This window comes from Oncorhynchus masou, chromosome 27, assembly GCF_036934945.1.
Source record: "Oncorhynchus masou masou isolate Uvic2021 chromosome 27, UVic_Omas_1.1, whole genome shotgun sequence".
NCBI classification, from domain to species: domain Eukaryota; kingdom Metazoa; phylum Chordata; class Actinopteri; order Salmoniformes; family Salmonidae; genus Oncorhynchus; species Oncorhynchus masou.
The window spans coordinates 33,868,377-33,893,964 of record NC_088238.1 but is presented as its reverse complement, the minus strand read 5'-3'; the positions used below and the strand labels follow the sequence as shown (position 1 = coordinate 33,893,964).

The 25,588-nt window shown below is 46.7% G+C and overlaps 1 protein-coding gene across 3 annotated transcripts in view; it reads right to left on the bottom strand.

The window, feature by feature from the left end:
* LOC135516057 (cadherin EGF LAG seven-pass G-type receptor 1-like) overlaps positions 1–25,588 on the bottom strand; it is a 123,975-nt gene that overhangs the window by 25,740 nt on the left and 72,647 nt on the right. For all 3 annotated transcript variants that reach the window (XM_064940054.1, XM_064940053.1, XM_064940055.1), the window contains exons 8-15: positions 9,890–10,047; positions 8,312–8,475; positions 8,082–8,207; positions 2,230–2,393; positions 1,905–2,090; positions 1,710–1,823; positions 1,347–1,521; positions 917–1,058 (exon numbers count right to left, since the gene is read on the bottom strand). In XM_064940054.1, coding sequence (XP_064796126.1) covers positions 917–1,058; positions 1,347–1,521; positions 1,710–1,823; positions 1,905–2,090; positions 2,230–2,393; positions 8,082–8,207; positions 8,312–8,475; positions 9,890–10,047 — 1,229 coding nt within the window. The remainder of the gene's footprint in view (positions 1–916; positions 1,059–1,346; positions 1,522–1,709; positions 1,824–1,904; positions 2,091–2,229; positions 2,394–8,081; positions 8,208–8,311; positions 8,476–9,889; positions 10,048–25,588) is intronic.

Genomic DNA, 25,588 nt, shown 5'->3' with positions numbered 1-25,588 from the left:
CTCCAACACTTTCATGTCTCTGAGCTGATGGAGGGGTAAGATAGTGGGTTATGATAGGGGCAGGGTAGTCAGTAGCAGAGTATCAGTGCAGGTGGAGACCAAACACCTATGGAGGAGCACTGAAGCATGAGGTGGTCCCACAGCCTGCCTCAGACAGGAAATGATGTGTGACATATGGGTCAAAGGTCAGTGGGTAAAGAATTGACATGCAATGTACCACCCAGAGGAATAGTCAGGAGTACGTTGCTCGCTACTGTTACATAACTACAGTCCTACAGGAGCCAGTTATGGCCAGAACCTAATATAGCCAAAGTTGGCCTAAAGCTTGGCTTACCGTTATATATATACGGCCAAAAACACACATACACTCACACAAACGCCCACTACAGACCCCGTTTGCATTTAAACCATACACAACCACACACATACACACTTGTTACAAGACCCAGTTAATGTCTAGAACAACACACAGTGGTTTCATCTAACCCCCTGGCTCCTGCCTCTGACACTCACGCCAGATTCCTGCTCTGATCAAAGGCAGATCTGGGACCAGTTTTGGAAGAATAAAAATCCTCCAGAGAGCTCAGATCACAGGTCTGGGAAAAGCCACAGCTAGGGTTCATTACCAGCAGGCTTACGTCAGGTGCCGGAGAAGGACTGTTTTGAGTTAAGGCCAGTAAAAGTAGAGCCTGTTGCCAGTCAGATGAACGGTGAGGCGCATATTTGTGAAAGACAGAGAGGAAGGTAAGGGAGCAGAGGTTGATTAGGCTAACATGAAAACAATCAGATGTTGTGTTGATTTTGGAGGCATGTGAATGTGTGTTTCCCCTGCACTGTGGAGACCAAACCAGGGCACACACATACCCACACGTGCACACACTTACACAGGCACTTGCACAAAGCGACCAGGTCTTACTTGTTTTCGCAGTACTGTCCGTAGTAGTTCTGTCCACACTCGCAGGTGTAGCCATGGGAAGAGCTAGGCTTGCGGACGCAGGTGGACACGTGCTCGCAGGGGTTGAGGTGACACGCGTCAACGCACTCCCTCCCAAAGTACCCTGGGAAAGGACACAGGTGAAGAGAGAGACATCTAGTCAGCAGGTCTTCAACAACATGGCAGAACTATACACAGTTATATAATGGAATGAAAACTCAGTCAAAGCTGGAGACTACAAAACAGCATTCCTATGGTGAACATTTTTCAGAACAAGTGAATGGTGTGACGAGATGCAGACACAGGTGTGTGTGTACACCGTGTGTGCTGACAGCATGTGTGTAACCTGGGTCGCAGACGCAGGTGTGTGTGTGTTTGTGTGCCCCCTTACGTGCGCATGAGTGTGTGTTACCTGGGTCACAGACGCAGGTGTGTGTGCTCCAGTCGTCGCTGCAGTGGCTGTTCTCAGGGCAGATGTTAGAGTCACAGGGGTCAGCCAGGTCACAGCCGTCCTCTACGCGAATCTTAAAGCCCTGCAGCATGTTCACATTGACCACGTTGGTGGATGTCTCACCCATGCGCGCACCCTGTGGGAAAGAAAACATGCCCTCTCCATTAGGTCCCAGAGAATCGCAGGTACACACTCTCATCGCACGCTCTGCCCACAGCCCCTAGGTATTAGCTAAGACAGGTAGGTCTATACATACAGTGGGCTACAGAACTTGATGTTGTGGAGAATAATGTCATCCAGACGTGGTTTACTGTTAAAACGTACCTGTATGCATCCGGTGAAGCCATCGTGGACATGGTTCCCCTCTCCTGGTAATCCTCCCAGATACAGAGCCCTCAGCCTCAGACCTGGCAGCTCGTTACCTATCTCCACAGATCTCTGGAGACACGCAGACACACACAGTGTAAGATTTGCTGCGTGTGTGTTTGTATCTGTGTCTGCATGTGTATGTCTCAGTACCTCGTACAGCCCGTAGTCCAGTGACACCAGGGCCATGTATTTGATGTCCTTGCCGTCTTTGACGCTCTTCAGCTCCACAAGGACATGGTGCCACTCCCCATCGTTCACCCGGACTTGAGGGAAGCCCAGCACCGCTACCCGCTCAGATCCCAGAAACACCTCAAACCTCACGTACTGATCACTTATCTGAGGGGAGGGTGGGGAGAGATGAGAGAGAGAGAAAGACAATTACTACACACAGGTAGTCTACTGAACTTCAATCAACCATATAACACAACTTACCTTCTTGCGCTGTTGTTGTTATTGTGCATGTACAATAACTTACCAGTAAATTGATAGTAGAGTCTCCAGCGTTAGCCCGCATCAGTGTGCCAGTGCCTTGCCTCGTCCGGAACATCAGGCCCACGTACCAGGGCACAGCGATGGTGATGTCGAGGTCCCTCCACGACACCAGGGCCTGGCCGTCAAAGTGCTGCGGGGACGGCATCACTAGAGGAGGAGAATAATACAAAATCAGAATCGCATAATATATTAAATAATCACTGCTATGAAGGCCAATCACGTGTTATACACATCACATGCTAAGTAGGGCTGGGAATTGCCAGGGACCTCACGATAAGATAGTACCATGATACTTAGATGCCGATACAATATGTATTGTGATTCTCAAAATCTATATGTATTGCAATTCGATACTGCGATTTTATTGCGATTTGATGTTCTAAATATATTATTCACTGTATGTCTGTCTACAGAGAGACACAACAGAGCATGAGAAAAGGAGTTCTGATTAGTCATGGAACTAAAAGTGCTGAAAGCATCTTAGCTCACTGTTTAAAAAGAAGATGGAGAATAAGCTATAGGATGAAAAATACCCGTGTTTTGGCGACTGGCCACTAGGGCTAGCCAGCAAACAAAACAAAAACATTTGTATTTTTACCTGGAGTCAAAGTATCGATACAATATCGTCCAAAAACAATATGTAACTGTATTCACCCCCCCCATCATTAATGCTTAGTATGTCAGACTTACAGATTGCATCTTGTATTTTTGTATTCTTCCAGGGAGAATAATTACAGTAGCTAATCCACCTCACCATGTCTAATTCAGCTATAAGACATCATTACTGTCAAAAACCTTGTACCATACAGGACACTAATCCTTCTTTGACAAACATACCCACAGTATAACCCATCAGACATGCAGTAGTCAGTCAGTCAGTCATTCAGTATAACACATCACACTCCAGAGCACCCACTAGCCCTGCAGCCAAACAGACATGCTGTAGTCAGTCAGTCAGTCAGTATAACAGTTGTATGTCTGTCAGCATAGCACTAGGCTGTTCCCTATGAGACAACTGAAGCGCTAAGCTCTCTCGATCTCCCTCTTCTCCGCAGGGCACATATTTCTACTGAGGCACAGAGTACACACACACGCACGCACGCACGCACACACACACACACACACACACACACACACACACACACACACACACACACACACACACACACACACACACACACACACACACACACACACACACACACTCTCAGAAGATGCATGGGGACTAACTCCTGAACCATCTGTGTCTCTCCAACTTTCTTTTCACACGATACATTGCTCATTTGCAGTGCCTGGAAAGACACAAAAGATGTACATGAGGCATAAAGAACAACATCAGAGTTAGTCTGGAGTTGGAATCCTTCGAGATACAGTTCAGAAGAGAGTGGAGAGCAGAGGAAAACCACCAGCTCACACGAAACCTTCACACTAACCTAAACACACTCACAGATTGATGTTCAACTAAACCACATCATAAACTCAGAAAAAAAAGAAACGTCCTCTCACTGTCAACTGTGTTTATTTTCAGCAAACTTAACATATGTAAATATTTGCTTGAACATAACAATATTCAACAACTGAGACATAAACTAAACAAGTTCCAGACATGTGACTAACAGAAATGGAATAATGTCCCTGAACAAAGGGGGGGGGGTCAAAATCAAAAGTAACAGTCAGTATCTGGTGTGGCCACCAGCTGCATTAAGTACTGCAGTGCATCTCCTCCTCATGGACTGCATGCCAGTTCTTGCTGTGAGATGTTACCCCACTCTTCCACCAAGGCACCTGCAAGTTCCCGGACATTTCTGGGGGGAATGGCCCTAGCCCTCACCCTCCGATCCAACAGGTCCCAGACGTGCTCAATGGGATTGAGATCCGGGCTCTTCACTGGCCATGGCAGAACACTAACATTCCTGTCTTGCAGGAAATCACGCAGAGAACGAGCAATATGGCTGGTGGCATTGTCATGCTGGAGGATCATGTCAGGATGAGCCAGCAAGAAGGGTACCACATGAGGGAGGAGGATGTCTTCCCTGTAACGCACAGCATTGACATTTCCTGCAATGACAACAAGCTCAGTCCGATGATGCTGTGACACACCGCCCCAGACCTTAATGGACCCTCCACCTCCAAACCGATCCTGGTCCAGAGTACAGGCCTCGGTGTAACGATCATCACCCCTGGTGAGACAAAACTGCGACTCGTCAGTGAAGAGCACTTTTTGCCAGTCCTGTCTGGTCCAGCAACGGTGGGTTTGTGCCCATAGGTGGTGTTTTTGCCAGTGATGTCTGGTGAGGACCTGCCTTACTACAACAGGCCTACAAGCCCTCTGTCATGCCCTGGTCGTAGTATATTGTGTTTGTCTTTATTTATTTTGTCAGGCCGGGGTGTGACATGGGTTTATTGTGGTGTGTTTTGTCTTGGGTTGTTGTTAGGTGTTGGGTGTGTGGCTTAGTGGGGGTATCTAGCATAGTCTATGGCTGTCTGGAGTGGTTCTCAATCAGAGGCAGGTGTTTATCGTAGTCTCTGATTGGGAACCATATTTAGGCAGCCATATTCTTTGAGTATTTCGTGGGTGATTGTTCCTGTCTCTGTGTTTGTGTTCACCAGATAGGCTGTATAGGTTTTCACATTCGTTCTTTGTTTTGTTCGTTATTTCATGTCTAGTTCATTTCATTAAAGAACATGAATAACCACCACGCTGCATTTTGGTCCGCTTCTCCTTCGACAGACGAGAACCGTTACAGAATCACCCACCACAACGGGACCAAGCGGCGTGGTAACAGGCAACAGCAGGAGCAGGAGCAACAAAGAGAGGAATGGACATGGGAGGACGAATTGTACGGAGAAGGACCTTGGGATCAGCCTGGAGAATATCGCCGCCCCAAAGAAGAACTGGAGGCGGAGAAAGCTGAGAGGCGCTGGTATGAGAAGGCAGCACGGCGACGCGGATGGAAGCCTGAGAGTCAGCCCCAAAAATTTCTTGGGGGAGGACTCACAGGGAGTATGGCGACGCTAGGTAGGAGACCTATGCCAACTTGCTGTGGTTACCGGGGGGCTAGAGAGACCGGGCAGGCACCGTGTTATGCTGTGGTGCGCACGGTGTCTCCAGTGCGGGGGCATAGCCCGCGCGGTATATTCCAGCTCCGCGTATCGGCCGGGCTAGATTGAGCGTCGAGCCAAATGCCATGAAGCCAGCTCTACGCATCTGGTCCCCAGTGCGTCTCCTTGGGCTGGCTTACATGACACCAGCCTTGCGCACGGTGTCCCCGGTTCGCCTGCATAGCCCAGTGCGGGCTATTCCACCTCGCCGCACTGGTAGAGCGACCAGGAGTATTCAACCGGGTAAGGTTGGGCAGGCTCGGTGCTCAAGAGCTCCAGTGCGCCTGCACGGCCCGGTCTACCCAGTACCAGAACATGAATAACCACCACGCTGCATTTTGGTCCGCTTCTCCTTCGACAGACGAGAACCGTTACACCCTCAGTCCAGCTTCTCTCAGCATATTGCTGACAGTCTGAGCACTGATGGAGGGATTGTAGTGTTGTTGCCATCCTGTACCTGTCCCGCAGGTGTGATGTTGGAATGTACCGATCCTGTGCAGGTGCTGTTACACGTGGTCTGCCACTGTGAGGATGATCAGCTGTCCGTTGTATCTCCCTGTAGCGCTGTCTTAGGCATCTCTCAATACGGACATTGCAATTTATTGCCCTGGCCACATCTGCAATCCTCATGCCTCCTTGCAGCATGCCTAAGGCACGTTCACGCAGATGAGCAGGGAACCTGGGCATCTTTATTTTGGTGTTTTTCAGAGTCCGTAGAAAGGTCTCTTTAGTGTCCTACGGTTTCATAACTGTGACCTTAATTGCGTACCGTCTGTAAGCTGTTAGTGTCTTAACGACCGTTCCACAGGTGCATGTTCATGAATTGTTTATGGTTCATTGAACAAGCATGGGAAACAGTGTTTAAACCCTTTACAATGAAGATCTGTGAAGTTATTTGGATTTTTACGAATTACCTCTGAAAGACAGGGTCCTGAAAAAGGGACGTTTTTTGGGGGGCTGAGTTTATGTCCAAACCCACAGAATGCGTCTGGGAAATCCTGAATTATCGACTGTCTCGTCATATTTCTCTTCCTGCGCCTCTACAGTACCACTGATATGCCTATGGTGTCCATTGCTCCTCTAAAAGTGATATGATATCTATGATTCCCGTGCTGTCCGTACCCATGATATAATGTCTATGGTTTCTACTTCCTACACAGTTTGTCAACAAGTAGTGAAGCAGCCAAACCCTCCGTGTTACTTCTGTTCCTAAGTCCAACTACAGATACTCGATCTGCTGCCTGGCATCACTACACAGCTACCTCATCCAACCCAGACTAGGTGGAGATATTTGATCAAATATCAATGTGTGTGTGTTTTATAATTGTTTGGAAGCAGGCCCTAGAGGGTAAATCAAAGCCACCCTCTACTGTTTTATAACTCAGTAGGAATATTACTCATATTCGTGTAGGAGCATTCAAAATAACAATATTTTTGGCAAGTGTTCTGGTTCTATTGCGCTGGCCTTGGGATAGTTTCCCAAATAAAGAAATTTTTTTTGACATAATGCTGACACACGCACACACACACACACCCACACACACACACACACTACAGCTTCCCTTGATGACTTCAGATGTCTCTGTGTGCGAGACAGGACAGGCACAGTGTGAGTCAGTTAGTTTAACCCTTTCAGAGGAACACACACACACACACCATTTCAGTACCCCACTCTGGACCACAAAACCAGTAAATCACTGTCATACAAGCATACAAGCGCTATCATTAGGCCTGTTAGACACACACACACCACACCCCACCCCACCACACCCCACACATCATCCATCCCTAGTGGGGGATATGAGCAACAGAACAGTCAGGATCAAAACAGGGCAAGCTGTAACAGTGTAACCACACATCATATATCTGTCTATCACACTCCCACACCTGTCCATCAGCACGGGAGTATATAAGACTGCTATGATTGGTACTGTAAATACACACTACAGGAGCGCTGTGGTCTGTTCCATGTAAACACTCTGGCTTAACAACAGTGGGGCAACCACACGGTCCGCGTGTGTGTGTGTCCGTCCCTTGATCCTGGCACTGATATGTGAGTCAGAGTTGGTCTTTGTCTTATTAGTGAAATAGACAACAGCTCTTTGTGCCATGTTCTAAGTTTCACTATTATACTAACATCTAGCTACTGCATAGCACGTGTATGAGTCAGTAATGACCAGTCACCTCAGGTTCCTGCTGGATCTCTATCCGCAGATACACTTCCTTCACACACACACACACACACGCACTCACACACACCCTTCTTGATCGCTATCTGAAAAGACACTTCCTTCACAGGAAGCTAAGCCACATTAACTCCAGTGTCCTTCCTCACTTCCTTATGCAATCAACTGTAACACAAACAAGTCCTGCTCACACTGACGCATACAGATGCCGACCCAGATATTCAATATGAGGGACCCTCATTGTAACATGCACGGCTGCAGTCCTTATGCCATCTTGAAACACACACACGTAACAGTATTACTTCTGTCCCTCTCCTTGCCCCAACCTGGGCTTAAACCAGGGACCGTCTGAACACATTGACAACAGCCACTCCACAAAGCGATGTTACCGATCACTCCACAAAAACCGTGGCACAGCAAGAGAAACAACTACTTCTAGGTCTCAGAGCAACTGACGTCACCGATTGAACTACTAGCGTGCACCGCTAACTAGCTAGCCATTTCACATCGGCTACACACACACACACACACACACACAAACCCTCACCTTGTTCGCAGTTCTTGCCCCCGTAGCCCAGAGGACAGTCACAGCTGTAGGTGTTCCACTTGTTGACACACACTCCTCCGTTCTGACACAAATCCTTAGTACAGAAATTGATCTTGGCAGGACAACCTACATGGGCCATGATAGATGTCAATCAGTAGCAGTAAACAAACAACACAGCTAACCTGAGTAAAGATGACAAAAATATGTTACCTGATGACAAAGGTTGTTACCTGCAGTGGTTCCGTTGTTAGCGATGAAGCTGGCCATGTCGGTGGGTTTGCTGTCGATGCTCAGGTTCCTCATGCAGCCCACAAAGTCTCTGTTCCTCACAGGGAAGTCCTCGGGCAGGTTGGGAACACCACCCAGCAGCAGCGGTCCTGTCAGGTCCAATGATCTGCAGGGGAGAGTACAGGAAACGGGGTCAGAATGGAGACAAAATGGCACTTAGAGTTCCTCTAATGGTTCTGGATCCAAAATGGCGCCCCAGCCCCCAATGGATTAGGAGCTAAAGATGCAGCAACAAAGTGCCAACTGATGGGTAATTGACTTAGGTGAAAACGAAAGTCACACACTATATTGAACTCTCTTTCTTTCAAATGAATGCAATGACAGGACCAACGTTCCACAACAGAGTGCCTGGTGACAGACACCAAAGTCTTCCTCAAAGTTTCTTAAGTTTTCTAAAGGGGATTAGAGGGTACTGATGGTGTGAGTAGTATGGTTACCCTGCAAAAGGTTATTTGTCACAGGCCTTGTTGACTGAAAGGACAAAGCCACTGTAACCCAGCTAGCTGGCTTGATTCATTCCTCCTTCTGTAACACCACCAACGGCCCAGAAGACTTAGCAGGCAGCAAGGACGCTGGCTAAAGCAGCCACTTAGCTTACACACAAGCCTCTAAACTCACAAAACATCCAACGCCCAGGGTTTTAACGGGAACTATTGCGACGCGACGCCAATGCATAACGTAAAACATATGGTCAATTTGAAAACGGAAAAAGGCCAATGTCATACGGTCTAAAAAATGCCACAAAGTACGCGTCGAAGGAATGTCACACAATGTATGCTATTTTGGGCCGGTCCTTTGTGGCGATTGTTGCCTCTCACTTCAGGAGAGGGTGAGGTCTGAAACGACAAATAGGTAAACAGATAGATAGTGTGTGGGTGCGTCGTAACTTTCACTCCTTTTCGTCAAAGACTTAACCTAAAAGCATGGGTGTCGGCCTCAGAGTCAAACGGAGCCACGTAATTTAGTGTAGAACAGCTCTGAGCCTACCATAGTGGAGCGACCGGTTCTAAAAGAATGCAGCCTCATTACCCCGTTCCTTTGATGTGTTTTTCTTCTTTTCCTAAATGTGTTCTAGCTCGCTGCCTTGCCTAACATCCCTAATTTGAAAAGGATCTTGGGTTCAGATACAGAAACAATTAGTTGCAGTAGTAAACATCTGAAAGATTAAGTAAAGGTTAAGCCATGTTAGGCTGTGTAAGAGGCCATGTCTGAGATATTCGTCTGACAATTGAGAGTATGTCAATCCTGAGCGATTAAGAGAGAGAGAAAGGCAAGGTAATGTGGTGTAATGAAGGTGACTAAACATCAGACCTGCACTTACAACACTGACTCCTATTAGCCTAACACATATTAGCCTCACTGAAGGTAGTGGAATGAACCTGAAGACAGAGGGGGAGGGACAGAGAGAGAGAGAAGAGAGGGAGAGAGAAGAAAGAGAGAGAAAGAGAAAGAGAGAGAGAGAGAGAGGAGGGAGCGAGTGAACGAAAAACAGAGAGAGAGAAACAGAGAGAGACACTCACTTTTTCTGTCCTGTTTGGGTTCCCTGGGCAGCACAGGAGTAATTGCCGATCTGGTTGCCAAAACGAACTGCCATGGCAATGTCACAGTCGTCCACAGCAACCACAGCCACCTTCTCACCTGAGGGTCCATGGGGGATCCCCAGTCGACCAATGTTGGGCTGGAACACAGAGGTCATAGATCTGATGATTATTACAGGAATGGTAAAAACAACTAACATCAATAATGGAGGAATGAAGAAGTTGCTCTCCTTTGAAAATCAGTTTTTACTCATTCTTTACTGTTTGAAAACAGTTTGCATTCTAAAGATTGCATGAAACTTAAACAGTAAAAAGCTATTAGGTTAATTTGGTCATAACGGACACTGATGAGAGCAATTATCCTGATCAAGGGCTCTGGCCTATGAATGTTAATCTGAGAGAAATTAAGATCCGTTTAGAAAATCTGATCCAACTCATAGGTTTTAAACGCAGTGTCAAAGCTCAGGCTGAACATTCATTTGCAGAAATGTATTTCCTCTAACAATAGGAAAGCAGTGGACTTGTGTGGAAAGACCAGTATTGTCTCACAGTGTATTTACTCCACAGCCTGGCCCGAGACCACAGATTAGTTGATTATCTGTCTCTCTGTCTCCCTGGAAAACAGTAAAGAGGTAAATAGTCTACCCGTACAATAACTCCCGTACAGACCCCACCTCAGATGAACAGTAAAGAACTTGCCCCTACAATAACTAACTACAGATCACAATGCAGAAGACCACAGAGTCTACAGAAGATAGGAAGTCCTGGGTGCTTCAAGATTGGGTTAGAAGAGAGGAAGAGAATGAGAAAGGGAGAACGCGAGTGTCACGCCCTGGCCATAGTTTACTTTGTATGTTTCTATGTTTTGGTTGGTCAGGGTGTGATCTGAGTGGGCATTCTATGTTGGATGTCTTGTTTGTCTATTTCTGTGTTTGGCCTGATATGGTTCTCAATCAGGGGCAGGTGTTAGTCATTGTCTCTGACTGGGAACCATATTTAGGTAGCCTGGGTTTCACTGTGTGTTTGTGGGTGATTGTTCCTGTCTCTGTGTTGTGCACCAGATAGGGCTGTTTAGGTTTTCGCACGTTTGTTATTTTGTTAGTTTATTGTGTATAGTTTCTTTATTATAATAAAATGAATAACAAACATGCTGCATTTTGGTCCGCTCCTCCTTCTACAGACGAAAGCCGTGACAGCGAGAAGAAGAAAAAGTGATAGAGGGGCCGGCAGAGTGTTTACCACTGACAAATAACATTAAAGTAATAGGACAGTGTATAGTAGGGCAGACAGGCTGTGGGAGGAAAGAAATACAGAAATCGAGAGGGAGACTATAGTTAGAAAGAAGTGGAAAGAGAAAAGAAGAGAAAAGAGAAAAACAAGAGAAAGTTGTGAGCGAGACAGAAACAGAGAGCGAGCTCCATTTTGGGTCAGAGCAGTCCCAGGCTGGCACAGTTGCCAGGACACAATATCCTTTAGCAGCACTATCACTACCACTCCTTTAGCCCCACCCCTTTCCACCACTCTCCACCTTCAAAACACTCACATTTTCCACATAAAGACCTACCTAAAAAACAGTGCGCTTCTGACCTCGTTACACTCTCTCCCTACATTACACTCTCAATCTGTCCCCGTTTCTCTCTTTCTCTCACTCACACTCACACACACACACACACACACACACACACACACACACACACACACACACACACACACACACACACACACACACAAACAGGGTTTATCAGGGACGGTGTGTGTCTAGCAGTGAGGGTATTTGATCCCTTTCCTGTGGAAGTGTGACAATGGGGAGGATGGGCTGTTGAAAGGCAGGCAGGTGTGGTCCAGCAGCAGAAGCTGGAGCAGGAGCAGGCCATTGTGGGATAGCTCTCAGACAACACACCACCAACTGTGTCTGGACGTTTACAAAGTACAAAAGCTTAATAAAAAGGTAATTCGCACAGGACTGGTCTGAGGATGTAAGTAATTTTAGGTTACTGTTCTTTGCAGTGTAACCTCTATTGAAACCCCTAGATATTCTCTGGCTCATTGAGGGAGAGAGAGAGAGCGAGAGATAGAAAATGAGAGAGGGAGGTAGGAAGTATAGAGCGCGAAAAGCTTTGAACTTTTTAAGTAGAGGTAGCGAGCCGAGCGCGCGGCGGTGTTTCTTGAGGTCGAGCCAACTTCTCTTGGTACCACGTACAGCTCAGTACCGCAAAATGCCCTGGTCTGCACTCACACTGGGTCAACCTGTAGAGCGTCATAACTCTGGCTGGCCAGGCCTGATTTAAGAGCTGCACTGGGAGCTGGCTGGCTACTCTCCGAAGGCACCACTAGAACTCTGTAATGGTTTGATTTACTATAAGAGCTTGAATAGAGAGCTAAGCACACAGCTCTCTGTCTAATCTCTTTATCAGAGAGCAGAGAGAGGGAAAGTAGTGGCACCATTACTGACAAATGTGCACATATTCACGTGAACCCACAAATGCAAACACGCACACACACACACACACACACACACACACACACACACACACACACACACACACACACACACACACACACACACACACACACACACACACACACACACACACGCACACACACACACACACACACACACACACACACACACACACACACACACACACACACACACACACACACACACACACACACACACACACACTCACAACACATACGCACGCACGCACACACACACACACACACACTTACTGCCAAACACAAGAAAATAATTACTTCCTCGCCTTGCCACATAACCATGAGAAAAGATCAATATTCGATAAGAAACAGTTGCCTGGAAAAATTACACGAGGCTGAGTTACATGCCTGTCAATCCTCCATGCTTCAACATCAAGGAAGATCTGTGCTAAATTAATGAGTGTAAGTGAATGAGAGAAAGGAGGGGCAGTTCTCAGAGTGGATAATGAACATTACCCTCTTAGCTGTGTGTAGGTGAAGTGTCTGCTGAATGACCATAGAAGTCTAGTGGATGTTGTAGTAGATGTTGTGGCCAGCTCCCTATTGACAGGCCAGGCCAGCAGATCAATGGCTCTCTGGGTGAAGTGTCAATGGTATACAGTACTGGCCTCCTAAGCAGACACTCTCACACTCTCTGGTTATGTTCCAAATGGCACCCTATTTAACAGCAATGTAGGGCTCTGGTCAAAGGTAGTGCAGTGCACTACATAGGGAACAGTGTCAGCCTAGTGACACTGTATGATTAATGAGAAGAGGGGTGAAGCTACTCCATTGGCACGCAGAGAGGCCCATTAACAGCATGCACACACACACACATGCACACTCAATGAAACCCCACTCCATACTTGGATTGGGACACCAGGCCTCTCCTTACGCATTGGCGGCAACACATACTCAGCGGCAGTGGACTGGAAAATAGTTGAGTGTGTGTGTGTGTGTTTATGCCCAGGGGGACAGGGAGGGCTGTGTTAGGGAAGGTACAATATAATATCCTCTTTACAGTTACCTTTAGAACAGAAACACAAATACATAATTGAGCTCAGGTGCATCCGGTTTCCATTGATCATCCTTGAGATGTTTCTACAACTTCACTGGAGTTCACCTATGGTAAATTCAATTGATTGGACATGATTTGGAAAGGCACACACCTGTCTATATAAGGTCCCACAGTTGACAGTGCATGTCAGAGAAAAAAGTTTGGAACCACCAAGACTCTTCCTATACCTGGCCGCCCGGCCAAACTGAGCAATCGAGGGAGAAGGGCCTTGGTCAGGGAGGTGACCTAAAACCCAATAGTCACTTTGACAGAGCTCCAGAGTTCCTATGTGGAGATGTGAGAACCTTCCAGAAGGATAACCCTCTCTGCAGCATTCCATCAATCAGGCCTTTATGATAGTGGCCAGACAGAAGCCTCTCCTCAGTAAAAGGCACATGACAGCCCCGCTTGGAGTTTGCGCCTGAATGACTCTTGGACCATGTGAAACAAGATGATCTGGTCTGATGAAACCAAGACTGAACTCTTTGACCTGAATGCAGTGTCACATCTGGAGGAAACCAGGCACTGCTCATCACCTAGCCAATACCATCCCTACTGTGAAGCACGGTGGTGGCAGCATCATGCTGTGGTGATATTTTTCAGCGGCAGGGACTGGGAGGCTAGTCAAGATCAAGGGAAAGATGAACAGAGCACAGTACAGAGAAAGCCTTGATGAAAACCTGCTCCACAGTGCTCAGGACCTCAGGCTGGGGAAAAGGTTCACCTTCCAACAGGACAAAGACCCTAAGCACACAGCCAAGACAATGTAAGAGTGGCTTTGGGTCAAGTCTCTGAATGTCCTTGATTGACCCAGCCAGAGCCCGGAATCCGATCGAACATCTCTGGAGAGACCTGAAAATACCTGTGCAGCGACGCTCCCCATCCAACCTGACAAAGCTTGAGAGGATCTGCAGAGAAGAATGGGAGAAACTCCCCCAAATACAGGTGTACCAAGCTTGTTGCGTTATACCGAAGACTCGAGTCTGTAATCGCTGCCCCCTTTGGCAGCGATTACAGACTCTTCAACAAAGTACTGAATAAAGGGTCTGAATACCTATGTAAATGTGATATTTCAGTTTTTTATAAATGTGCAAAAATGTGCAAAAAAAAGGCATGGATTTTTTTGTATGAGGGCATTTAGGCCACACAAGGCGGATGCCACAGGAAATTCGAGGCCCGGTGAGAATATTATCAAAAGAAACAAGAAACAAAGCAGAGCTCATGCCTTTCATGAGACTTTTTTCAAATCATTATTAGAGTCGCATCAAAACATATTGCCCAACGTTTTAATCCCAGCTAAAGTTGAATAAATCATTCTAAATTAAGCATATAGGAGAATCTGCTTCTTTGTTAACCGCTCAACACAGAGTAGCCGCATGTGAGCACTCCCTCGGAAATCATGTGAGCATTCCCTTGGAAATCATGTGAGCACTCCATCGGAAATCATGTGAGCACTCCCTCGGAAATCATGTGAGCACTCCCTCGAAAATCATGTGAGCACTCCCTCGGAAATCATGTGAGCACTCCCTCGGAAATCATGTGAGCACTCCCTCGGAAATCACGTGAGCACTCCCTCGGAAATCAGGTGAGCACTCCCTCGGAAATCATGTCAGCACTCCCTCGGAAATCATGTGAGCACTCCCTCGGAAATAATTTGGAAGAAATGTCCTTTCAATTTTATTTAGCTATGTTCCATAGCATCGTAATACTATAAAACAATGGCACAAAATTCTAAGCAAATCTTGCCTGCTAAATGCACTAGTGTAGCCATATGGCACAGCCAGATCAGGACCTAACATAAGGACAACTCAAGAGTATACTATTCTGTTCTTCTGAAATAGACTACATTTTCTTCATATCATGCTTCTTTAGACCTGTCTAAAATAAATCATACATTTATTGTGAAGGTGTAGGCTATATCACATGGATTTATTAGACTTTTTAAAATGTAGATGTTGCAAAGGTCTGCATCAGTGGCTTGTAGGCTATGCGTGGAAGCCAGGAGATGCTAAATGTGTTTATGTTAATTAAAGGGTAGTTTACTGTGAAACCAGCAGTTATTTGCTTGACAATCGCCGGCTGATAAAATTTCATGACCAGCACAGCCCTACTCAGGTCGTTATATAAATAAGCAATAAGGAGGTGTGGTATATGGCCAATATAACACAGCTAACGGTTGTTCTTATGCACAACGCAATGCGGAGCGCCTGGATCCAGCCCTTAGCCGTGGTATATTAGCCATATACCACAAACCCCAAAGGTGCCTTATTGCTATTATAAACTGGTTACCAACATAATTAGTGCAGTAAATAAGTAATTTTGCATCATACCAGGGATTTTTCTGGCATTGAAATTCTTGGGTGGGTCGGCTAAGTCCAAACAGTGTAAAAAATGTTTTTTTATAAAAAATGTTTTATAATAAAAGCCTTCTAAAATTCAGCCTCGGCGACGGGCCGAGCACGCCCATTGCCACACCCCCTTGCTACACCCAACACCTAAGCCCCTTTTTAATCCAGAACAAACCCTGCATACCGTGGTATATTTAAGCAATAAGGCATGAGGGCGTGAGGTATATTGGCCATATACCACAGACCCTGAGGTGCCTTATTGCTATTTTATTCTGGTTACCAATGTGAAAAGAGCAGTAAAAATAAATGTTTTGTCATACCCGTGGTATACGGTCTGATATTCCATGACCGTCAGCCAATCAGCATTCAGGGCTCGAACCACACAGTTTATAGTTAAGAAATAAGGACAGAGGAGGTGTGGTATATGGCCAATATACCACAACTAAGGGCTGTTCTTTGCTCGACGCAACGCGGATACAGCCATTGGCCGTGGTAAATTGGTCATATACTATACTACAAACCCCCAGGGTGCCTTATTGTTATTATAAACTGGTTACCAATGTAATTAGAACAGTAAAAAGTTATGTTACGTCATACCCGTGATAAACCACGGCTTTCAGCCAATCCGTATTCAGGGCTCAAACCACCCAGTTTATAATGTCTAATATACCACGGCTTTCAGCCAATCAGCATCCAAGACCCAAACTACCCGGTTTATAATATACAGTACATGTATGGCGAAATCAGAGGTGATATATGTATTGCAGCAGGTGATATACATTATGCAGGTATGCGATTTATAATGAGAACACACCTCCGTCTCTGGCACAGTGTCATTCTCCCCCGGGACCTGTACCTGGGTGCCCTCTGAGATCTCATGGTAACCACAGACATTACTCTTTCCTGTCTTGTACCCTTAAAGGGGCAATCAGCTGTTGAAACAATAACAAAGCTGTCACCCTGTTTATTTATTATCATTTTTTAAATTTAACCTTTATTTAAAACAGGTAGGCTAGTTGAGAACAAGTTCTCATTTACAACTGCGACCTGGCCAAGATAAAGCATAGCAGTGTGAACAGACAACACAGAGTTACACATGGAGTAAACAATTAACAAGTCAATAACACAGTACAAAAAAAAGAAGAAAAAAAGAGAGTCTATATACATTGTGTGCAAAAGGCATGAGGAGGTAGGCGAATAATTACAATTTTGCAGATTTTGGAGTGATAAATGATCAGATTGTCATGTACAGGTAGAGATACTGGTGTGCAAAAGAGCAGAAAAGTAAATAAATATAAACAGTGTGGGGATGAGGTAGGTAAATTGGGTGAGCTATTTACCAATAGACTATGTACAGCTGCAGCGATCGGTTAGCTGCTCAGATAGCAGATGTTTGAAGTTGGTGAGGGAGATGTAATAAAAGTCTCCAACTTCAGCGATTTTTGCAATTCGTTCCAGTCACAGGCAGCAGAGAACTGGAACGAAAGGCGGCCAAATGAGGTGTTGGCTTTAGGGATGATCAGTGAGATACACCTGCTGGAGCGCGTGCTACGGGTGGGTGTTGCCATCGTGACCAGTGAACTGAGATAAGGCAGAGCTTTACCTAGCATGGACTTGTAGATGACCTGGAGCCAGTGGGTCTGGTGACGAATATGTAGCGAGGGCCAGCCGACTAGAGCATACAGGTCGCAGTGGTGGGTGGTATAAGGTGCTTTAGTAACAAAACGGATGGCACTGTGATAAACTGCATCCAGTTTGCTGAGTAGAGTATTGAAAGCTATTTTGTAGATGACATCGCTGAAGTCGAGGATCGGTAGGATAGTCAGTTTTACTAGGGTAAGTTTGGCGGCGTGAGTGAAGGAGGCTTTGTTGCGGAATAGAAAGCCGACTCTAGCTTTGATTTTAGATTGGAGATGTTTGATATGAGTCTGGAAGGAGAGTTTACAGTCTAGCCAGACACCTAGGTACTTATAGATGTCCACATATTCTAGGTCGGAACCATCCAGGGTGGTGATGCTAGTCGGGCATGCGGGTGCAGGCAGCGAACGGTTGAAAAGCATGCATTTGGTTTTACTGGTGTTTAAGAGCAGTTGGATGCCACGGAAGGAGTGTTGTATGGCGTTGAAGCTCGTTTGGAGGTTAGATAGCACAGTGTCCAAGGAAGGGCCGGAAGTATACAGAATGGTGTCGTCTGCGTAGAGGTGGGGAATCAGGGAATCGCCCGCAACAAGAGAAACATCATTGATATATACAGAGAAAAGAGTCGGCCCGAGAATTGAACCCTGTGGCACCCCCATAGAGACTGCCAGAGGACCGGACAGCATGCCCTCCGATTTGACACACTGAACTCTGTCTGCAAAGTAGTTGGTGAACCAGGCAAGGCAGTCATTAGAAAAACCGAGGCTACTGAGTCTGCCGATAAGAATATGGTGATTGACAGAGTCGAAAGCCTTGGCCAGGTTGATGAAGACGGCTGCACAGTACGGTCTTTTATCGATGGCGGTTATGATATCGTTTAGTACCTTGAGTGTGGCTGAGGAACACCCGTGACCGGCTCGGAAAGCAGATTGCATAGCAGAGAAGGTACGGTGGGATTCGAGATGGTCAGTGACCTGTTTGTTGACTTGGCTTTCGAAGACCTTAGATAGGCAGGGCAGGATGGATATAGGTCTGTAACAGTTTGGGTCCAGGGTGTCTCCCCCTTTGAAGAGAGGGATGACTGCGGCGGCTTTCCAATCCTTGGGGATCTCAGACGATATGAAAGAGAGGTTGAACAGGCTGGTAATAGGGGTTGCGACAATGGCGGCGGATAGTTTCAGAAATAGAGGGTCCAGATTGTCAAGCCCAGCTGATTTGTACGGGTCCAGGTTTTGCAGCTCTTTCAGAACATCTGCTATCTGGATTTGGGTAAAGGAGAACCTGGAGAGGCTTGGGCGAGTAGCTGCGGGGGGGGCGGAGCTGTTGGCCGAGGTTGGAGTAGCCAGGAGGAAGGCATGGCCAGCCATTGAGAAATGCTTGTTGAAGTTTTCGATAATCATGGATTTATCGGTGGTGACCGTGTTACCTAGCCTCAGTGCAGTGGGCAGCTGAGAGGAGGTGCTCTTGTTCTCCATAGACTTTACAGTGTCCCAGAACTTTTTGGAGTTAGAGCTACAGGATGCAAATTTCTGCCTGAAGAAGCTGGCCTTGGCTTTCCTGACTGACTGCGTGTATTGGTTCCTGACTTCCCTGAACAGTTGCATATCACGTGGACTATTCGATCCTGTGGCGGACTGCAATAGCATGTTTTTGTGCTGGTCGAGGGCAGTCAGGTCTGGAGTGAACCAAGGGCTATATCTGTTCTTAGGTCTGCATTTTTTGAACGGAGCATGCTTATCTAAAATGGTGAGGAAGTTACTTTTAAAGAATGACCAGGCATCCTCAACTGACGGGATGAGGTCAATATCCTTCCAGGATACCCGGGCCAGGTCGATTAGAAAGGCCTGCTCGCAGAAGTGTTTTAGGGAGCGTTTGACAGTGATGAGGGGTGGTCGTTTGACTGCGGCTCCGTAGCGGATACAGGCAATGAGGCAGTGATCGCTGATATCCTGGTTGAAGACAGCGGAGGTGTATTTGGAGGGCCAGTTTATGAGGGTGCCCTTGTTTACAGATTTAGGGTTGTACCTGGTAGGTTCCTTGATGATTTGTGTGAGATTGAGGGTATCTAGCTTAGATTGTAGGACTGCCAGGGTGTTAACATATCCCAGTTTAGGTCACCTAACAGAACAAACTCTGAAGCTAGATGGGGGGCAATCGATTCACAAATGGTGTCCAGGGCACAGCTGGGAGCTGAGGGGGGTCGGTAGCAGGCGGCAACAGTGAGGGACTTATTTCTGGAGAGAGTAATTTTTAAAATTAGTAGTTCGAACTGTTTGGGTATGGACCTGGAAAGTATGACATTACTTTGCAGGCTATCTCTGCAGTAGACTGCAACTCTTCCCCCTGTGGCAGTTATATCTTGACGGAAAATGTTATAGTTGGGTATGGAAATCTCAGAATTTTTGGTGGCCTTCTTAAGCCAGGATTCAGACACTGCAAGGACATCAGGGTTAGCAGAGTGTGCTAAAGCAGTGAGTAAAACAAACTGTCACTGATTTGGTAAATAGCTGAGGGTTGAGGCTGGAGAAATGTAACCTATTTCAAAAGCAGATTGCCCCTTTAAATGCCTGTGATGGTTCTTCACTTCTGAACCATGTTGTTGAGTGAGCCAATGTGAGTGGTGGTGACAGACTTTCTTCAACAGAAGCTAGTAGTTAGTAAAACCACACAGAGTGGAGGATATGTAGTCAGTCTCACCTTTGTGTTCCCCTATGTCCTCAGCCATGCAAGGCTGGGAATGCAGGTGTTTAATCACTAGAGTGTGTAATTGCATGGTCTGTTCTAATCTAGAGAAAAAAGAGAGAAAGAGAGAGATAGGCCCGAGAGAGGAGAGAAAGAAAGAAAGATGGAGAGGAACAGATGCAGGCCCAGATGTGGTATATAGGGGTCCACACCGAACGGTGTAGGGTCTGCAGCAGTCTGTGCTCGAAACTCACTTCACACTCACACACACTGAAATCCCAGGATAGGGGTCCGGTATGTGTCTGACGTACTGACGTATGCGCAGGGGCAACTGCTCGGCCTCCGATCGCAACGCACTACAGAGGGTAGTGGGTACGGCACAGGACATCACTGGGGCCAAGCTTCCTGTCATCCAGGACCTCTATACCAGGCGGTGTCAGAGGAAGGCCATAAAAATTGTCAAAGACTCCAGCCACTCTAGTCATAGACTGTTCCCTCTGCTACTGCACGGCAAGCGGTACCGGAGCGCCAAGTCTAGGTCCAAAAGGGCCTTTCAAAAGCTTTTACCCCCATGCCATAAGTCTCCTGAACAGCTAATCAAATGGCTACCCCCTCCCTCCCTTTTACGCTGCTGCTACTCTCTGTTTATTATCTATGCATAGTCACTTTAACTCTACCTACATGTACATATTACCTCAATTACCTGGACTAAATGGCACATTGACTCTGTACCGGTACCCCCTGTATGTAGCCTCGCTATTGTTATTTTACTGCGGCTCTTTAATTATTTGTTACATTTATTTCTTATTTTTTTACTTATCTATTTTTAACCTAACACATATTTTTCTTAAAACTGCATTGCTGGTTAATTAAGGGATTGTAAGTAAGCATTCCGCTGTATGGTCAACACCTGTTGTATTCGGCGCACGTGACAAATAACATTTGATTTGATTTGAAACATTACCCAGCTATCGGCTGGGTGAATGGTCACAAGTGTCTCCCACGCACACGCACACACACACACACACACCCACACCCACACACAGAGGAAAGGGACTTCCCCAATACAGCTCCAAGACATACATACAGTAGACATTTGACTAAGTCCTGTGTGAAATAATATTGCCCTTTATATGGAATGGGGCTTTCAGTGACACTGACTGTTATTCAGCATACCGACAGTTAGATCTGTATGTATGGGAGAAATGTATCGAGTTACAACAGAGTTTTCAGAAGAAACGAAGGCCTAGGCCCTATACAGTTTCACTTCAGAGTTTCTGATCCCCGACTAAAAGTGGACTTGGCTCACAGACAGGGCCCCCTGGGAGTCTCCAGTTTACCCCATTTCTTTCTCTCTTTCTCCCCCTCTTTCTTTCTCTCTCTCTCTGGGGTGTTGACAATTCTGCCGTTCGTCTCCTAGCTCGTCTCTGGGGACGATAGCCTAGCTGGTGCCATAGCAACACACTTGATCCATACGGCGACTGACAAAGAGGAGAAGGTCAGAGAACACAAGCAACAAGTAACCCACACAGACAGACAGATGCACGCACAAACGCACGCGCAAAAGCACAAACGCATGCGTACACACCCTCTCTCTTCTCACCGCCTCTTTGAGTGTGTGAACCAACTAACTCTCGCTCTGTGTACTTGTTTTCAGCTCTAACACAAGTCAGTACAGGCATAACACTCCATGTTATGGCCTCACGTCAATTAGCAGACGATCTTATCCATTGCGACTTACAGTTAGTGCATTGATCTTAAGATAACTAGTTGGGACAACCACATACGTCAGTCATAGTAAGTACATTTCCCTCAAAGTAGCTTTCAGCAAAGTCAGTGGTGGTAGAGGGGAAAAGTCAAGTGTGAGTGTTAGTTTACGAAAGTTTCAAAAAATGTTTTACCACTCAGTGTGCCCTGCAGCACGGTATGTAGGGTGTAAGATTACTGACAGAGCTGACAACACAGAAAACACTGCGGTAACTACCCCCAAATAGCCCCTAGGACTGAACACTGACTAACTAACATTATATTTTCATCCTTAGACCTCTTGTCTGACACACATATGACAACTTTACTACCCGGGAGGGAGGTTAAGGTCAGTGGTGGATGTATCAGATTATAAACAAAAAGAGGTGGAAAAAAACACTGAAAAATTAAAATCAAAGCCACTTTATGAGGACTTGTAATACTGCTAATGTCATGACTGTACATTTTGAGTCACAAGGCAGTGTTAGGGCCGTGGAGTGGGAGAGTGTGTGTGGTGTCGAGAGTGTGTGTGTGTGCGCGTGCGTATCAGTCTTCCTCCGCTGTGTCACAACACTCCTGCACAAAGACAACGGGGAAACCCTGGGGACATCAGATTGGACGGGAACCTCTTCAACATTAGGAGGCTCCGCCACGAAGCTCTAATCTGAACACGTAACGCCGATGAACGCGTTCCTGTGGCACATACCCCAGAAGCTTTTTTACAAGCCACCCTCACAGCAGCTGTTGAGGCTGTCTGTTAACATCCCAAAAACAGAGGTCCTATGTTAGTGGTCATCTGATCCTCTGCCTGAAATACCCGTGTTCTCCATCTCCGACTCCTCACTTGCCATTGTGCCACACTTTAAATATCCTGGAAGCATCCTCTCCGACGACCCCAACATCGTCCAGGATATCCAGAATAGGGTCAAACAGGCCTCATCCTCCTTTGGACGGCTAAGGAAGAGGGGTTTCAACAACCTAAACCTACACACCAAAGTGGCAGTGTGTATATACACTCCTTTATGGACGTGAAACATTGACAGTCTACAGCCGACACGTAAAATAACTTTCACATAAAATGCCTACAATGCATTTTGAAAGTGACATGGCAGGACCGTGTTCCACACGCAGAGAATCTTCCGAGAACCAACTGCAGGAGCATGGAGGCATCCGTCAGACACCACCAGCTTAGATGGCTCGGTCATGCTGTCCGGATACCAGAGGATCGACAGAGAAGGCATACGACCACAACGCCTGCACCAGCATCAACGGGACAGGCCTTTGTGTGCTCTGTCTGTGGCAGATCGTGTGCATCCCGCATCGGATTATACAGTCATCAACAAACCCACAAGCAGTAGTGGAAGTCATCATCGCATACGATGGACTACCTCAAGTAAGTAAATGTGTGAGTCAGGCCCGCGCTGTAGGAAGTTACTAGCGGAGGAGAGGAAAGGGTGAGCGGGGGTATTTTCATAAGGAAGGAAGTCGGGAGCAAAGGCTCTGATTTGATGTGGGTTTCACCGAGGAAATGCAATCGCCAACCTCTTGCCCTCTCTTTCTCTGTCTCTCTCGCATTCCAACCTCCAGAATTTTTTTGAACAGCTGTATCTCCTGCCATCCTTTGCTTTGTGAGCTCCTACGGAGGGAGGGGAAAGGCAAATGTTCAATGTGTGTGTGTGTGTGTGTCTGTGCATGCATGGTGTGTGTATGCGTGTGTTTGGTCTGGTGTGTATGTGTGCCTGTCTTGTGTGGGGTTGGGTGTCAGTGTACGTCCCCATGTGTTCTTTGACCGTCACCTCACCTATCCTCTGGCACTGTAAACCTAGAGCTGTCATGCATGCATGCGCACCCACCCACCCACCCACACACACACACACACACACACACACACACACACACACACACACACACACACACACACACACACACACACACACACACACACACACACACACACACACACACACACACGCACACGCACACGCACACACACACACCCTGAGGATATACAATGTGTAACAATGTTGCTCTCTCTCCCACAGGACATGAGGCAGACGTTCAACCCTATATGTTACCCTGATGCCTTCTCTATAACACACACACATATATCAGTGTTCTGCTCTTTCTCTGGGCGATGCCAGATGGACAGCAGCATTGTCCTCTGAATATCTTGAGCCGGACAAATGATATGCTGAGGAATAGGAAACCTTCAAATATGGAGTCTCTATCATAGGAATCCTGTGAGCGGATATTGAAATTTAAAGCTAGTTGGAATATCTGTGAAATTACTATCTTACTAGAAACTCCCCACGATAGGTGTGAAAGGTTACTGTTATACATGTTTTATACAAGCCTAGGAGTATTGAAAGCATCAAACACCCAGAAGAATGTCTGGCAGTGAATGCTGTTACACATTAACACGGCTTATGAGTAAGAGAAATGGACAGAGTGAGTAAGGGAGGAAAGGGACAGATAGAGAGAGAGAGAGGGGTAAAAGACAGAGACAGGAGACAGGTGTTTACAGCACTAATAATAAATCCCTTCGCAGCACCCTCACAAGTTCTCTTTCTCCTGACCACGTTCTCCCTCCTCTCTCTCTATCATTGAGTCATGCTACATGAGCTGCATGGAATCTCTGGCTCTCTGGCAAACGGCAATTGGTCTGGAATAGGACACAGGAATTACAACAGGGGTCTTCAACAATTTCTTGCACAGGGACCCCGACTCAGGCAAACCGGCAACATAAGCGTCCCTTTCTCAGGACCCTGTCTTTCAAAGATAATTCGTAAAAATAACTTCACAGATCTTCATTGTAAAGGGTTTAAACACTGTTTCCCATGCTTGCTCAATGAACCACGAACAACGAATGAACATGCACCTGTGGAACAGTCGTTAAGATACTAACAGCTTACAGACGGTAGGCAATTAAGGTCACAGTTATGAAATCTTAGGACACTAAAGAGGCCTTTCTGACTGACTCTAAAAAACACCAAAAGAAAGATGCCCAAGGACCTTGCCCATCTGCGTGAACGTGCCTTAGGCATGAGGACTGCAGATGTGGCCAGGGCAATAAGTTGCAATGTCCGTACTGTGAGACTCCTAAGACAGCGCTACAGGGAGACAGGACGAACAGCCGATCATCCTCACAGTGGCAGACCACATGTAACAACACCTGCACAGGATCGGTACATCCGAACATCACACCTGCGGGACAGGTACAGGATGGCAACAACAACTGCCCGAGTTACACCAGGAACGCACAATCCCTCCATCAGTGTTCAGACTGGCCGCAATAGGCCGAGAGACGCTGGACTGCGGGCTTGTAGGCCTGTTGTAAGGCAGGTCCTCATCAGACATCACTGGCAACAACATCGCCTATGGGCACAAACCCTCCGTCGCTGGACCAGACAGGACTGGCAAAAAGTAAATGATTTGCGTTCATCATCGAAGAAATGAGAGTTACACCAAGGCCTGTACTCTGGAGCGGGATTGATTTGGAGGTGGAGGGTCCGTCATGGTCTGGGGCGGAGTGTCACAATATCATCGGACTGAGCTTGTTGTCATGGCAGGCAATCTCAACGCTGTGCATTACAGCGAAGACATCCTCCTCCCTCATGTGGTACCCTTCCTGCAGGCTCATCCTGACATGACCCTCCAGCATGAAAATGCCACCAGCTATACTGCTCGTTCTGTGTGTGACTTCCTGCAAGACAGGAATGTCAGTGTTCTGCC